At 40.9% G+C, this 17,469-nt stretch overlaps 3 protein-coding genes across 4 annotated transcripts in view; 1 reads left to right on the top strand and 2 right to left on the bottom strand.

Annotated features, from left to right (window-relative positions):
• ube2o (ubiquitin-conjugating enzyme E2O) overlaps nt 1-8,545 on the bottom strand; it is a 31,552-nt gene extending 23,007 nt beyond the window's left edge. For both annotated transcript variants that reach the window (XM_028597043.1, XM_028597036.1), the window contains exon 1: nt 7,918-8,545. In XM_028597043.1, the coding sequence (XP_028452844.1) occupies nt 7,918-8,355 (438 nt within the window). In that variant the 5' untranslated portion in view covers nt 8,356-8,545. The remainder of the gene's footprint in view (nt 1-7,917) is intronic.
• A 1,955-nt stretch (nt 8,546-10,500) lies between these two features.
• aanat1 (arylalkylamine N-acetyltransferase 1) lies at nt 10,501-13,904 on the top strand. The gene is made up of 3 exons (XM_028599560.1): nt 10,501-10,951; nt 11,395-11,549; nt 12,751-13,904. Exons 1-3 carry the CDS (start codon nt 10,804-10,806, stop codon nt 13,054-13,056), a joined length of 609 nt encoding a protein of 202 aa, XP_028455361.1. The 5' UTR covers nt 10,501-10,803; the 3' UTR covers nt 13,057-13,904.
• A 454-nt stretch (nt 13,905-14,358) lies between these two features.
• The window catches only part of LOC114571504 (inactive rhomboid protein 2), a 35,312-nt gene continuing 32,201 nt past the window's right edge, over nt 14,359-17,469 (bottom strand). Inside the window, exon 18 of the mRNA XM_028602468.1 lies at nt 14,359-16,873. Within this exon, the coding sequence (XP_028458269.1) occupies nt 16,442-16,873 (432 nt within the window). The 3' untranslated portion in view covers nt 14,359-16,441. The remainder of the gene's footprint in view (nt 16,874-17,469) is intronic.

Raw genomic sequence — 17,469 nt, 5'->3', positions numbered from 1 at the left:
GGATTGAGCCCTGCCAATGGTGAGTTCCCAAACCCAACATCTTGATGTGGGTCTGGCTTGTCAGGCTACTGGCAAGGACACAAGGTAATCAAACTTCATGGACTACTGGGAATGATAAAGGTACACTTCTCTGATGTCCATGTGTATGATCCACACACATTCAAAGCAATGTGTCTAAATACAATACTGCCACTTCATTACTCATTCACAACCTCTCAAGCTTGTGTGCACTGGTTTGCACATGTTGGAGCACCAAATCCTATTGGTCAGGAGAACTGCTCGTCACAGCTCACTCATTGGCTGACCTCATGCTGCGCTTCCTAAAGAAAAACGAAGCCTGAGTAACACTAGACAATTACTTTGCATTAGCAAAGACCGATCTTCTTTGACCATTTCTATAAATGAGAAAAATAAGCTTGCTACATTTTCAAAATCCAAATCAATGTCAAGTCCTTGCAACCTTGGTTGATATGGCAATAAACAAATGAATCATCGATCAATCCTCACTACCTAATACCTTCCCTCGCTGCTGCCGGACAGTGCTGTCTGACTGAAGGCTATTGATTCAGACACACAGGAAGGGTGCACAGCTCTATTAAAAAGAGAGCAGGTACAGGGCCTTTTACCCATGGAGACCACAAGGGAATGACAACTGTGGACTAATAGCACACATTATCCATTATGGAGCAGTCTTTTTACAGTGTAATTTCAGAGATTAAATGAAAAAGGACCAAAAGCTGGAAGAAAATAAAAAAGATACAGAAAAAGGGAGGAAGGCACTTAGGGCTACATGACAGAGAAATATACATTAGAAGAAGGAAAAGGAGTGTAAACAAGCAGAATATGAAATAAGAGAGGAAAATGGAGATAAAGACGCAGTCACAGAGAGGCAGAAGATGGAGACAGAGAGTGGCAGATGAAGGATGGGAAGGAGAATACTCCAGAGTCAATCACAGAGATGAAGAAATAAATGGAAAAAGTCGGATGGAGGAGATGACTAAGGGGAGGAGGGTGCAACGAGGGGTAGACAGGGTGTGTCAGGGAGAAAATGAAGATGAGAAGAGAATGAGGCACAGAGGAAGCAGCAGCCAGCCCAACAAGTGGGGGATCGAGACAGATACCAGGAGAGAGACAGAAAGAGTTAGTAAACAAGAAAAGGAAGAGCCAGAAATAGACTAGAGCACAGCAAACAGCAGATAGTGAGATAGAAAAAACAGAGAGGAAGTAAGAAGGGTAGAGAGAGCAGACTCCCCAGTAGGCAGGGCCAATACTGCAGAGGGAAAAGGAAGGTTGAGAAGATGAGGGAGAGAGAAAGAAGAGGAAAGCGGGCTGGTGGGATGGATGCAGGGTCCAACAGCTCAGCAAGTCACTCTTGTGAGTGAGTGAGTGTGTGTGTAGTCTATGCAGAGAAAGAGAGGATCAAATGAGATCCATTATCTCAGGGCAGGAGCTGGATGACCATCCAGTCAGCAGCACATTACGTCAACATTCTCCAACACACAGGTCTGCTGGGACACTGAGGGGGGGAGAGAGACTGGGGGAGGGTGAGAAAATAGAAAGCAGGTTAGGTAGAAAGAAATAAAAAGGGTGGAGGAGATGAGGGTTGAAAAAGAGGAACCTAAAAAGTGGATGAGGGTTGAAAAGGAGGAACCTAAAAGGTGGGGAGGGGCTGTCATGTTGTGTCCCTGTCAAATCAGATTTACTGTAAATACAAGCTGCTGACATCACCCTCCAAGTGGTAACTAGAAGTGGTACCACAGGGAATCTATTTGCAGGCTTGGATTTGTCCGATTTGCCACAGATGAGGTATAAACCCCACTGTCAACAGCCTAAAGAAAGAACCAGTGACCAATAAATCAGCAGTACAATCCACATTTATAAAGTAAACATCCGCTTCTAAACTTACGGATTAGTAATTAGTAACTTGCAAGAGTTGGGTGTGTAGTTTAAGTGATATTAACATGGTAAGACTTGTGGGTTTTAACAGCAGGAAGACGCTATTCGATTTTTCAGAAAAGGGCTTGAACACCTGTGGAGGCCCGGTGCAAGTTACTTTGGAGGCAGGAACCACAGCCCAGAAACTAAAACTAGACATGGGTGTCACAGTCAAAATGTATGTAAATGTCTTTCAGTCACTAATAAGTGCCTGAGCTTCTGACAACATTCCTGCAGTTAAAAAGCATGATTCATTTCAGTGTACTTGTACTACATGTACAGGAATAGGACTGCATCCTTTAGCCATCAAGACTTTGACCATTTCTGAGCTTGAAGGTTTCCATCGGATATGATAAAACAATAGCAATGCAGCACTGGAGTTGCTTTTCTTGTATTTAGATTAAGCATACAAAACTTTAATGTCAGATGACAAAACCGGTTTGCTTGTTTGTGTGTTTCTGTGCCTGCCTGGCACCTGTTCAAAACCATAACTAAGGCTCTGCACGCCAAAGCACTGTTGGGTGGGCCTTGGCAGCAGCATAATGTCCCAGATTCAACCAACGTCTGCCAGCCTACAGTACCTCGAGCACCTGCAGACGGCTCCTGAGCAATCCACACTGAAGGATGACATATCGACTATCAAACCCTTATCTGAGGGTGTAAATGTGGCAAATTTGGAGCAGTATATAGAGTTTTAAATATCTATGAGTGACTGTTTTTGACTTTCAGCCACTATAGGTCAGCTTCAAAATCCATAGCCCCATTGCCACAATAGGCACAATTAGTTTAGAAATCATTTCTAATCAAATGTGCAACATAGAATGTTAACACAAGCATACAACAGCACAATATGATTACTTGAAAAGAATGATGTGCAGATTAAATCGACAGAATAAATGGCTTAGGTGTGCTAAATTAATAAGATTGTAAACTAAATAAATAGAAATAGTGGATGTGATCATTCCAGTCTGCTTAGCACAGAACTGCTGTAGCTACTGCACACTGCTGGCCATTTCAAACCAAACACTAAGTGTGTTTGCTCATTTATAAGCTCCATATGGTGAGAATATCTATGTGAAGATGAAGAGCTACAGCATATAGGCTAATGAACATTTTCTTGTGATTAATGGCCATTTTTTATTCCAAAATACGCAAATATTGTTCCTTTTATTATCAACAGATAGCTGTTAAAATATGAAAACAGACAATTTTTCCCAACTGCTTTACAAACAACGTGCAGTGTAGAAAATACAATTCCACTGTTACAAGCACAATAAAGTTATGTTGAATTGTTTTAGTTCACATAAAGATTTGCCTCCAGCGTGAAAAGTGCCAAAGAGTTTGATGGCTCATGGATGATGTCAAATCTTTCCATGCTAAGGTTACAGGTCAGAAGGCAGGGGTCACACAACAATAACTCTTCTGCTAATACAGCCGTGGTTGCGGTTACAATCTGACTGGCTGAGCAGGTGGTATCTATAAAACAAAATCAAAGACTATCAGCACAATAAAGGTAAAGAAAAAAGCAATAAAATCCTACTCCTTGTTCACGTCATAAAGAATTTTATCATCTAATATTTTTTATACCCCTTATACCCTACATAAAGATTCATGCAACCAACTAAAATCAAATGTCCATGATTTCCTTTGTCAGTTGCAACTGAGTGATTGCAGTATATTAACTTAAAAGATATTTAGATAATTAAAAAAATTAAAGTACCATTTTTATTTTATTTTTACAGTGGGGTCATGGGCCCACAGACAGATAGACAGATAGACAGATAGGGAAATTACAGTTACAAGCAGCAAGAAGCAAGTAGAATGTTTTAAACACAAACCACAGCAATCTGATGGCAGCAGCATTCAGGAGAGTGTAGCTTTGGGACTGCACTATATAGTGCTGTCAACTCGAGGGCATTGTAACAGGATGAAATCACATTTTTGCTTCTCTGCCTAAGACTGCACGCCAGAGATGGTTGGGAATTTAAAATGGCTCAGAGAGCAGAAGGTGGGACCTTACCATTTCAAGGACTAAAAGCCTGCATATTACCATAACAGCCATCTGGTACCAAACTGTCTGCCTGTCCCATTACATCCTTTCCAGTCAAGATTTTTCATTTAATTTCTCTTTCTCATTATGGTTTTGAGACCCAGGTGACGTTTAATTGGTATTCAGTATTTGCTTTCCAAGTTGCTCTGCAGACATCTTTTCCATTCACTCTACAGCTCTTTCACCCACTTCCTCACTTTTTCTCTCTATTCACCAGTCTCTTTCTGCAGTATAGACAGCAGCAGCAGTCAGTCCTGCTGCACCCTCACTGTCACCCTTTTTAACCACACAGCCTCCTCCCGCTCCACCTGCTCCACCCCCACAGTCACAAAGGCTGCTGCGTTCCAGGGAGGAGCTTGTGGTCGGGGTGTCACAGCTTACCTCGACCTCTCTGACCTGACACCCACCTTCTCAGAGCCTTAAAACAAGGAACAAAACAGACCAGCAGAGAAGGCGTGCTGCATCACCATACCATGCATACCAGTAGTTACCACCTCACAATATTTTTGGGGGTTTCAGCAGTTGCATTTATGAATGTTTTAGTTACTAAATGATTGATAGATTCAGGGACATCTCAGACTCCCGCTGCACTGCTGTTCCCTCAGTGCATCCCACTGCTAGCTACCTGCTGCTGCTGTGCACTTCTGTCCTTTGATGGAAATTTCAAGGTTGTGCTGCAGCAACAGGGCTCTGTGGTTTCAGGAGTACTGACTGGGGACTGTGGCAGGCCCAAAGCAGGTGGTGAAGTAAAAAGAGTTTTTCTTCATCCACATAAGTTTCAAAATGTATTTTTAAAACAGTATATTGTCAGTAAAATGAATACCACAAATACCCCCCATAGGAAAAAAAAATTAAAAACTACGTAAAACATAAAAATTAACCTTAAGCTTCAAAATGAACAGTCAATAAAAATATATCTAATCAGGTGCCATGGTAACCAAAGCCCTGCGATCCTTTACTACACAGGTGGCATCTTACCTCTTATTACCTACACAGAAGAATATAGCACAAACACATCAGGCCACATTGTCAAGATGCGAACATCAACACCTTTAGCTGTTAAATGTCACGTTAGCCTACAAAATCTCAGCACTCATTTGATGTTTTAGCTACGGTTAACTTTTAGGCATTTCTCGGCAAGAAATGCCGAATCAAATAGAATACGGGTTAATTCATGTCTTTACTCTCTTCTATGTAGTACATGGTGTAAATTGGGATCAGTGTCGACAACACTAACATGCCTTTCATTAACCTGCACCTACTGCAAGTATAGTTTTAAGGTCAGTGAGGAAAACAATCATCTTAATCCACACTCAAAGTACTGAACTGCTGATAAAGCACAGCCAGTGTCCTTGTACTTAGAGGATTATGTATCTATTACTGTACCCTCCAATAAAACACAAAAGAGGTTCAGATGCACTGAGCATCTGGCCTTGTCTGCTTTTCCAGCAGAAGGTTAAGGTGAATGGTCAGTAAATCACTGAAGGTGACAGTTATACCGTGACCAAAAAAAATAAATGGGTAAACGAGGAATACATTATGCAATATCAGACAATAATACAATGGCCTTGCAGGCAATGAAAATAAGTCAGCCATGTTCCTGAGTGACTCGCAGTAAAACTGCAAGCAGTGCAGCTGACAACAACTGAGGTGTCCCTGTTCATACCTTCTCCGAGATACACATATAGGGCCCCTTCACGCGGTCCAGGGATGGTTATTAAGATTTCTTAGTGTGCAAAAAATGTGATTTGTTCGACTGAAGTAGTGAGCTGCAGACATTCCATTTTCATTTAGAAAGTGATGATACAGTGCGTTTACATGCAGTTTAAAAACCTGATTATATTCGGGTTAAGGCGATACCCAAATTTCTCAAATGTCATGTAAACACCCAGGCTAAAATCAGAGTTCTCATAGCCCGGTTAACAGACCTAGATGGCAGCTGCTACACTAGCTTTAATCAAAAGTACTTTATTTGTGCGAATTTGATCACGGAAGTAGTTTTGCAGTTACTACAAACCAATTCACCGACAGTACAGTCCAGCGTTGAGTGCCTGTGTGTGGGTTTGTGCGACAGCACAAAACTTACCAGGAATAAACAAGAATAGCACAGAATGAAATCCATACATGTGCACGCAAGCACACACTAGTAATGACACAGCATAACAGTCCACGAGGTTAACATCAGTGCCATTGTTTAACGGAGCCTTTGTTGTGACAGAGGTTGAATGACACTCAGACCAGAACGTTACTCATTTAGCACAAAAGACAAAGCAAGGCAACAGTGGGCCCTATATTAGACTTCTTCTGGTTCCATTCCGTCTCTTAAACAAGCTTGTATGAGCTTTTTTCAGACCAGTCCCATTGACCCTTTTTCACAAAGCCCAGGAGAAATCTAGAGATGCCCTGAAAAATATAGATGACAGCAGATTTCCCATTTATTTATCAATTACATTCTGCAATTACAATACAGAATGAAAAACACAGACCTAACTCTGTGTGGTGTAAAACACCCATGGACAATAGATGCACACCCAACTGTGTCTCTAAGTGGAACAAGGCTGGACTATGGAGTCTTTTACCAGCAATTACCCTGAAATCTTGACACTGCCTTTTATAGTCCTAATTGTTGATGCTGCTGTTGTTGTTGTTGTGTTCAATGATTAATTAAATCAAAGTTGCCAAGACAAGCAACACAACAGGTTCGTACTAATATTATATATATATATATATATATATATATATATATATATATATATATATATATATAAAATAAATGGTTCCATCTTTTCAAATGTATTTGCTGGTTTTCTTAGTCTGCCCAGTAATATGAATAGGTTTGTATTTTAGATTGCTGATTGAAGGTGTCACTATTGGCTTTGGTAGGTTTTTGACATTTTTAAAAAGGACAAACAATTTATCGAGAAAATAAGAGGCAGATTAATTAATGATTACAATAATAGTTGCAGCCATAGAAAATATAAAACAATGGCACAAAACTGGAACAGAGTGAAACAAATGATGTGGATTAGGACTGAAACTAATGACTCCAATACAATCTTCTTCTAATTTCATGTTTTGTATGACCAACAGCCCAAAACCCAAACATATTTAATTAACAGTGCTATGCAACAGAAATTAGCTAATTATCACAATTGATAAGCTGGAGCCTGCAAATGTTTATCATTATCAAAATAGTTGCCAATTAGGTTTTTGCTGATCAATTAAGTAACCACCTGTTTCAGCTTAAGACTGATTTCAACTATACAACTTGTAAAAAACTAACAATATACTTATATATAATATAACTTCACACTGAATCTGATGAGAGCTCTCTTCTCCTTATGTGTGTTAGCTGTCTGTCACTAAAGATGTCAGAATGCTTTAAATTGCTATGCATGTGTACTTGAGATGAGGAACTGAGACATAATAATAACTGTTGTTCTATCAAGTATAGTGTTTGCAATGGCTGGTCGTAGGCCAAGTCACACCCAGCTAAGGAACCGCACGGACTCATGGATAAGCTAATCAATAGGTGTCCGGTTCCTCGCAGGGTCCTGCACCTGCCAAAACCTGTAGTTACACTGACAGACAGAAAGCTGCTACCTGGCCTGTCAGTCGTGTGTATTTGATGTATGAGCGGCTGGATGCAGTCAGGTGGAACAACCCTGTTTAGACTTCCAGAACCAGCTGAGGGACATGGGGCTACGAGCTAAACTGATAGCTAGCATGTGTGCTTACAATGCTAGCAAGTTAGCGAGCTAGGTTATGCGTTTTAGGCAGATGGATTAAGTGAACCTGATCCCGGACAGGCTAGCAAGTCGACTCATCTCTTTCAAAAACAGACAGTTAAAAACAGTACAGCCCTCATGTCAGGCTAAGGGAATAACCGAGTCTCAGTGTAAACAGCTGACACATTAGCTGGCATGTGGTACCTTTGTCTCCCTGATGTCCTGCTTTCCTCCTTCAGGGTACCACTGGACGCGGACAAATCCCCTACAGAGAGACCGACTCGGGGTGTCCACGCCGCTCTCAGTGTCCGAACCACACGGGACTCGTCCTCCTCCTCCGCCACCTCCTCCTCCACCTCCATCGCCTCTCCCTCCGCCATCGTCGAGGTCCGAGTCGGAGTTAAAATCCTCCTCGCCGTGGATCATCCGTACGAGGCCAAACCGGACTGAGCCGCGATACCGCCCGGAGACCAGGTCGTGGGAGAAGAGCAACCGCTGGGAGCCGTCCGCCGTGGGAGACAGAGCCATGGATAGAGGCTCCGAGCCAGGGCTGGCTGCGGGAGAGAGGCCTGGGGTCAGGGATGCTGCCGCTTCTGCTGCGTTCGTTGTGGCCGCCGCATCCGACGCTAGGGGCTCCGCCATCGCCGCTGTTGTCCAGGGAGTGATGCTAGAGCGCGAGGACGATGGTGGAATGAAAAAAAATGTAACCTGGAAGCAGCGATGTGCACGTGTTTACGTCGCTACGAAGAGCTGCGTAGCTGTAGCGCAGTGTGTGCGCGTCATCACGCAGTACCCTCTCGCACCACTGAGAGGCAGTGTGAGTCACGAAATAATTGATGGTGCCCGACAAGTTCTTCTCTGCCTTACAATCTTAAGTGAATTATTGAACACACAATTAGCTACAATCATTTACATATAAGTATCAGACAAGTATATGTATACTATTTTAAAGGAATACATATTATGGAGACTACACATCAAGTCACATTTTCATTCACATTCTGATTTATAGACTAAAGATACCCTTTGTAATTATGTCTCTACACACTGACTGCCACACTCATAAATGGCTGTTAATATTAACAGCTATAATCTGAGACAATCAACAGAAAGGTAGGTGAAATTGGGCATATTTGTTTAATTTCACAATGTATGTTGAATCTATCCTCCAAGTGGATTTAAGCTAAATAAAATATATATATATATATATATATATATATATATATATATATATATATATATATATATATATATATATATTTTAGAAATTGTGTCTTTAATTTAGGCTTATCTATTTATTTTGAATAAAGACCTACAATAGACCCCAACACTAACAAAGCATAATGTATATGAGCCCTCATAATTCTTGAGGGAAACTTGTTGAGTTCTGACAAAAAAACTTGGCCCCCAGAATATTTGAAACATTCTCATATCTAAAAAAATATATAAAAGAGAGAGGTTCTGTCAGAGGTTTCTGCCTGTTAAAGGGAAGTTGTTCCTCTCCGCTGTTGCACCAAATGCATGCTCTTGGGGGAATTGTTGGGTTTCTGTAAATTATAGTGTGGTCTAGTCCCATCTGTAAAGTGCTAAGATAACTTCTGTTATGATTTGACACTATAAATACAATTAATATGTGAATTGAATTGTGCCTGGGAAAGCTTTGCAAAATTTAAGATTTGAAGATGGAGATTGTTTTCAGCCTTGTGGTCCTTACAAGGAGTTCACCTGCTCTTAGGGACAGTTTGGGTTAACTGGACCACTTCTAAATACAAATAACCAGTGCCTAAATAGATCAAAAAAAAGGTGCCAGTACCTTAATTCAGCAGTTGCATGAAATGATCATTGCATGTCTTGGATATATTTATATTCATATTCATTTTTGTGTGCATTTCAATACATACATTCAGGGCTTGACAATAACTTTTTGCTCACCAACCATGTGGCTAGTGGTTTACTAAATTAGCCACACAGCATTTTCACTAGCCACCATTTTGTGGGAAATGAGCCTATGTTTTATTTGATTAAAGTTGACTGTGGTGTGATACCATTTACTTCAAGAACTAGATTTACAACCTTTTTAAAGATTATTTTGGGGATTTTCCGCCTTTATTTGATAGGACAGCTAGATGAGAAAGGGGAAAGAGAGGGGAAGACATGCAGGAAATCGCCACAGGCCGGATTTGAACCCTAGACCTCTGCGTCGAGGCATAAACCCATGTGCGCCTGCTCTACCCAATGACCCAACCCGGCCACAATTTATAACCTTTTTAAATATAAATGACCACCCAAGTCTAGACTTCATAAAATGTAGACTATAACATTACAGTCATGAAATATTCAGCTGTGATACGGTTGTGTGTAAAGCTCTTTTTGTATGAAAACTTATTTTCTTATTGCAGAGGTGTGACAAAGCTCCACCTCTTACCTGAGACAGTTTGTTCTTCTTCCTCACTAAAGAGAGACAACAATCAGAATCACCCTCAGACCAAATGAACAACTTCCTCTGAGTGAGTTCAGCTACAGAAAGGAAAAGTGGAAAACTATACAACACTGCTGCCTCAGCCTGCTGAAACTCCACACACTGAATGTGAGTTTGACTAAAATCAGTGAAGTTAGTAGAGGAGGGGGTGGGGAGCTCTTACCTCTCCAAAATCTGCAACTTTATAACACAGGTGAGTGACTTTATTCACTGTAATAGCTGAGGATACTCTTGATAATAGCTTGGTAACATGAGACCTCCACATGATCAGTAAAATCCAAATCAGCTGCGGGTCTGATGTTGGTATGGCGAGGATAATTCTCAACACACGGATATCCCTCCTGACCCTGAGTTAAATGTTTTTTGTTCAACTTTCTCACGTGGAATTGGAGGATTTGGTTATCCAGCTCGCTTCAGGATTATAACCACCCGTGCGCACCGAGGGTATAAATACTGAAGGTGCGCCACTCTCTGCTCAGTCTTCACGCGCAGTCCTGTTACGCACGGATCCGGCTTTTAGAAGAGGATATACTCGCGTTAAAGCAGAGAGCAGTAGGAAAGTCAGACAGTTTCTTTCGCTTTACTTTAAAACCTTGTGCATAAAAAAGACCATGTCAGTATTGAGCGCAGTGCCGTTCATGAGGCCGCTCCATATGCGCTCTCAGGCGTCGCAGGGCCGCCGCCACACGCTGCCGGCCAGCGAGTTTCGCTCCCTCAGCCCGGAGGATGCTATCAGTGTGTTCGAGATTGAGAGAGAAGGTAAGCAGACTCTTTATACTTTACACACAGTTATCCCATGCGCATTTACGCACACTGGAACGTTTTCTTTCCTTTAAAGGGAAAACAGGAACATTCATTCGGTCTCATCCAACAGCAGCATCAGTTCATGTTTTCACTCAAGTGTAAAAAAAAAAAAAAAAGAACATTACATTTACAGGAAATAATACATGCATCTTCTTTCCAATTATCATATTTTACATTTAGCCTACTGGCCCACTACAAAATTAAGTTACCATGGTGATTTAAAGCTTTTCTATATGCATATGGGATATGAGGTGTTATAACATGCATAACATCCCTGGCTGTGATCCAGTATATCCTACACCACATTTCCATATACGGTAGTCAGTAGGGAACATTATTCTTACTTTTCTGTCACCTAGGGTTCTTAATGTATAATTTTATCCCCCTCCTCCTCCCAGCCTTCATCTCAGTGTCCGGTGAGTGTCCTCTCCACCTGGACGAGGTGCGTCACTTCCTGACCTTGTGCCCCGAGCTGTCTCTTGGCTGGTTCGAGGAGGGACGTCTGGTGGCTTTCATCATCGGCTCACTGTGGGACCAGGAGAGGCTTACCACGGTAAGACAGCGCGGAGGACACCTGGACAGTGGTTTATCTCAGGCTGACTGGCAAGGAAAATGCAAGATGAGGTTCAAAACATTAACAGAAGAACTTTTGAAAGATTTAAGAGCAAATGTATGGTATAATGTCTTTTGAAATTCAGTGGGTGAGTATAAATGTTCCACAGATCCCCCTAAATATCACAGGAACTATTCAGATGTGTGGGAGTAAGCAATGTGCAGTGAAATTCAGGGTGGCATACTCTTGAGGCTGTATGTGCAATAAAGAAGAATAATAATAAGAAGAAGAAGATGTGCAATAAAGAATAATAATAATAATAATAATAAGAAGTGTCAAAGTAAGAATTAAAAAACAATATTAAGATAAATTATTAGAAATACATGTAATTAAGCATTAAAATGCATTGGAATTTTTCAGTATATACAAATCTAAACATAGTTGTAAGTACAACATTTTGTACAGACTCAAGAACAAATACGCAAATGTGCAGGGCAGTGCCTATACAGTCTATAGGCAGTGCAAAGGAAGGCTTAACCATGCAGATGATAAACAGAGGTCAGACGTTGCAGTGTGTCAAATTAAAATTCAACAACTTTTGAGAGGTAAAACCAGGTTTCTGTTGCATCTTTGAAGCTCCAAAGATCTGTGGGCCAACTTTATTATTTGCCTTATTTTCCCAAATTTGATTCTGGTGACGAGCACAAACACTTGACTGCCTTTTGCAGTGGCCGCTGGAGCTACAAGCGGTTATTACAGGATAACAGGAAATGCTAAAACATAGTGAGAAGAATCATAAAGTCAGCACACTTCCTCAATAATGTCAGTAACATAATGAGCAAAAGTTAGTTAACATTAGCCACCATAAGCTACTGGTCATACCAGATCAAGTAATGCTGTAGCATTAAAACGGAGTGTTGAATTGAGCTGAAAGGTGCATTTTAATGCTTAAGAAGTCAGTTTTTCCTCTTGTAAGAAGAATGTATTATTTCTTATTTCAAAAGCTACACTGTATGGCTTTAAGGCCATCTCCCAAACAGCAGAGAAAGCTGGACTCACTCAACATAGACTTTTTAATTTGTTTGTCTCTTTGGTATCAAGTATTTATAGGTAAAACTTGCCACCCGAAGCCCAACAGCTTTCTCAACGATTCAGCACTTACCCCGTTCTTACAGCTCTCCTTTCCCTCTCTGTTTCCCAGGATGCCCTCACTCTCCATAAGCCTCACGGGAGCACCGTCCACATCCACGTCCTAGCTGTCCACCGGACCTTCCGCCAGCAGGGCAAAGGCTCCATCCTGATGTGGCGCTACCTGCAGTACCTCCGCTGTCTGCCCTACGTCCGCCGCGCCGTGCTCATGTGTGAAGACTTCCTGGTACCCTTCTACCGGAAGTCAGGTTTCAAGGTGCGGGGCCCCAGTGAGATCACGGTGGGCCCCCTCGCCTTCATCGAGATGTTGTACCCAGTCAGGGGCCACGCCTTCATGCGTCGTAACAGTGGTTGTTGAGGACAGAGGGGTTTAATGTGGATTTGCCCTGGCTGTCAGTGGTGGTGGGACCACTCCCCTCTTGGAAAAAGAATTCGGGGACGTCCGAGCAGCTATGTCGTACACGAGTGACCAGCGCAGTGTTTGTGATCCTCACTGTGAGTGAGACTGGTTCAGCAGGCGGCGAGGTGTGTGTTCTGACTGTGAGTCTGCAGACAGACGAGAAGAAAGAGCTGCCATCCAGCTGCCAACAACAGCTGTTTGTAAAAGTGGTTGAAAACTACAAATATATTGATCTGTAGTTTAATGAGTAAAACAAAAAATTAAAAAAATCCTAAAGAATGTAAGCAGTTATTCCCAGCTGCCTTGTTTCTTTCTTTGCCCTCTTTTTTATATTTAACCAATCTAACATTGTTTCTGGCTCTCTATGAAGCCAAAAAGGACATTTCTTCAGTCAATAAAAGTAGTATCTGCCCATTATTAATGCATTCATCCTGTATAGTTTTGTATAAACAGCCTGCCTTTCACAGCAGCATTAGAATATTATGATTTTTGTTTCACTTTGTAACTAATGATGATGAGGGTACGACTATAAATATGCCAAAGTAACAGCTAATCCTAAAATAAATATGGAATGAAAATACAAAGGGATATCCGCAATCAATCAGATAAGTCATTAACTTGAACATGCTTATCTGTTTTATATTAAGATTTGAGTGGCCCTGTCTGTCTCCATCAGTGACTGTTGTATGTACTTTACACATGAAATCATCAATAAGTATATTTTCCTAAATATATGTGCTTTCAAAAATTCTCCTTGATAGTCTCCTCTAACCTTTCCCCTTGTAGACAATCACCACCTCTGCCTACCAAAGCCATGAATCAAGATAATAATCTTTTGTTTTGTTTTTTACAATGTTTTGTTTTTCAAATAATAAAAGGTTATATTTTCTAACATGTCTGCTTTGAGGTCTTTTTATTTTGAAAGTTGTCAAGAGAACAATTTTAGTGCAAGGTCCATTTAGTAGCTTTTTGATAACGCATGATTTGAATTGGTCTGTTACAGGAATTTGTGCATGTTAAATGTACAACATTAATTTAGATCCATGAAAATATAATTTGCAGTTATTCTCCCTTTAATGTAAAAAATATTTTTTAGACAGTTCTCTTTTTAGGGTCAAAGCTCTCACTGGTGTAGCGCCAAATGTACAGAAAATAGAGTGAAATTATAATAGACAAAACGAGTTGTGATGCCAAATAAAAACTCAGTGTTCAGTGGCTCTTGGTATTAACAGGAAATTAAACTTCTCTCTGACACACATAACCTTCAATATTACTAGAGTGACATTTATTTTGACATGACTGCATTGACACACATAATTTCACATATAAAACTGAAGCAAAACAGAACAGTACCTTGTCCATGTACTAAAATTCATTTTAAACATTCCCTTTGTATACCAATAAATAGAAAAGGGTGAAATGATTTGGTCCCGATGCAAACACAGCAGTGGAACTGCTGCATGCAGTCATGACTGAAGATGTGGGTTGTTGCGGTTAAGATCAAACACTCACATGTTGAAAGGCACAGTAAAGAGGTTTCCTAAAAAGAGGTGGATGTCTTACTATACAGTATGAAGGCAGATTCCTGTTTTAAACAGATGGCCTTTACAATCTCAATACAGTGGTGTTGCAACTGATTCAAACATTTGAATTGTCATACAACAACATACGACCTATTCTGTATTTAACAACTCCACAAGATGATCAGTGGGTCAGCCCCACATACAAACTCACATAAGCTCATAACTCACTTAACTCATATAATCCTCCAAACAACAGTCATGACGGTGGCTTTCCTAACAGCTGAGGTCAACCCATGTCAGAATCACACACAGAACAACAACAAACTCCATCTAAGACAAAAGCCAGGAACTCATGGGAGAAATCGTTCACTTCAGGTGTTACAACTTCTTAAAAACCCTCATTGTCAGGGACCCACCACAACAGCAACAATCTACTGTGGACGACAACCCAAGCAATCAGCTGCTAGCGTCCAGACAATTAGAAATGTGTGGGAGAAGAGTATATGTAGGGGACAAGACTTTGTCCAAGTTTAGTCTGAATGTGCCTGTTTTTAGGAAAATCCTATGTCTGGATCAGGCGAAACATAAATGACATCTTGTGATTCTATGACAGTTTGCTTTTACAGAGTCAAAAAAATACAGTACAAAACTTACTCTGATCTAACAAAACACCTATATAGATAATGAAACCTGGAATAAATATTATTTTTTATAGTAAATCAACAAAATGGTTTTGGCACCGCTGTGTTAGCGGACACATATGAGACATAATTAGAGCTTGACTGAGAATTGAGAGTTTTTGTACAGAAAACTAAGTGATTGTGAAGAACAACATGCATACATAAGCAGCATGTGTAGTTGCTTTGGTAGGTTTCGGGTCAGAAAGGTGTTCATCAGTATTCAGTAAGTTGATTATGAGCAGTTTGCTTAAGTTAAATGAGGCATCTTTGTAAAATGGCATAGTCTGTGTAAGGCAACTAGTGGTTCTTGATATAAATCTTACCTTAGTTGACCACTGATATTTCACTTTAACTATTCCAACTGCACAGTTAATACTTGGAACACATTGTTACCTTTTGTACAACATTCCACTGCTCCAAATAATAGCGACATGCCAAGTGCATACATACAAAAGAGCAAAGATAAAAAAAAGAAGAAGATTTTAACTCCGAAAGCATTTCACGACTGTTAAAACATATTGAAGCAGCAGAACTAAATGACAGCATTTGTAGTGCTTAACCCCTGAAAACATGAATTTGTGGCAGGAGGCATCTGATGTATCTTAGTGCAATGGGCCACAGGATACCCAATGACCCACCATGGCATCAGTCTTCATTTTCATTTTAGCGGTTTGTCATCCATAGAGTTAAAGGGAAACAAGATCGTAGGCCAGAGGGGATTCATTTGGCTTCTTTAGATTGATCTGACTTTGAACTGAAGGAACCAGACAGTCTCTCGCTCTGCAGATGCTTCCTTTAGGTCCACCCAGCTCTATGCAGTTTTGACATCCTGAGTATCTTTTCCTGTCCTCCGAGTCCAAGGAGCCCATTAGCAAATTAACATGCTAAGTAGTGCCAGACTTGACTGAGGATTAAAAAGGTTGAGTAAAGTTTTACGGAAGTGAACAAGTCAGCAGGCTGAGAAGAGACTGATTCAGATCTAGGCAAATGGACTTTGATCAGGTCCTTTGATGAGCGAATAATAAAAAATACGATTGCCACATTCTTAAAGCCACCGAGTTGACCTGGAAACAGCTAACCCGATCATTGGCAAGAAGATAGTAAATCAGTAGCCGAGTCACGTCATCAGTAGCCTAGAGACTAGTGCACCACATTGTCAATGTTATGGTCTATGTCGTACTTTTCACAGAACTTGCTCGTAAAAGGTAGGCAGGTGAGATGCTCCAGCCAGTGCCAGTTAATCGGGTAAAAATAAAACCAAACGATGAGGGAAGAGAACAGCCCGATGTAGGCCAACATAGAGACAGCAATGAGGATACGTTTTCGGTACTTGTCAAAGGTCCCGAAGGTGACGTAGGGCAGGAAGGCGAAGGAGAGCAGCAAGCCGCTGAGGAAGCCAAAGATGTGGGCGATGTTGTCAATCCATGGCAGGAGGCCGCACAGGAAGAGGAAGAGGACGATGCCCAACAGCTTGACAAAGGCTTTCCATGGCTTCTCCAGAATCTGCCAACCTTGAAACAGCTCAACAAAAAGGCAAGCGAGGAGTCCAAACTGAGACCCTGCTGGACCCACCTGGAGGGAGAGAACAAGAGAAGAAGACAAGTTACAGACTATCCCATAATTCAATTTAAAACCAATTTAACAAAGGAAGGATTTTAGTCCCGACAAAAAGATGACAGTTATTCCATATTGCCACTTACACAGAAAACACCCCCCACAATGTGTATACTAAAAGACTCACATGTATGAGTGAGCACAGAACACACACATCCTCTCGGAGATATAATGCATACATCCTGCTGACTGGTGGGGATGCAGAGCTTTTGGGTGACCTTGACATTAGTCGACAGCATTCTTGTTAATTTATATTTTCTTCAAATAACAATTTGTCTTCTGAACAGTGAGTACCTACTCCACTTATATGGTAGTACAAGTACTGCAGGTCGTATAGATTTGAGTTCAAATGTGCTGCATTTATTATTATTATTTGTTTTCCCCGTGAGTTATCAGTAATGTGTCATATCATGTTCTTGATGATAAATACATATTTCCTGAAAGATAAAGACAATTAAACTTTCATGTCTGCTTATGTTGTCTGAACACGGTTCCAGAGGATTAAGTCATAAAAAAGCCACACACACACACACACACACACACACACACACACA

This window comes from Perca flavescens, chromosome 2 (genome assembly GCF_004354835.1).
Source record: "Perca flavescens isolate YP-PL-M2 chromosome 2, PFLA_1.0, whole genome shotgun sequence".
NCBI lineage: Eukaryota > Metazoa > Chordata > Actinopteri > Perciformes > Percidae > Perca > Perca flavescens.
Note: the sequence above shows the minus strand (reverse complement) of the source record. Positions and strands in the feature narration are given on the sequence as shown.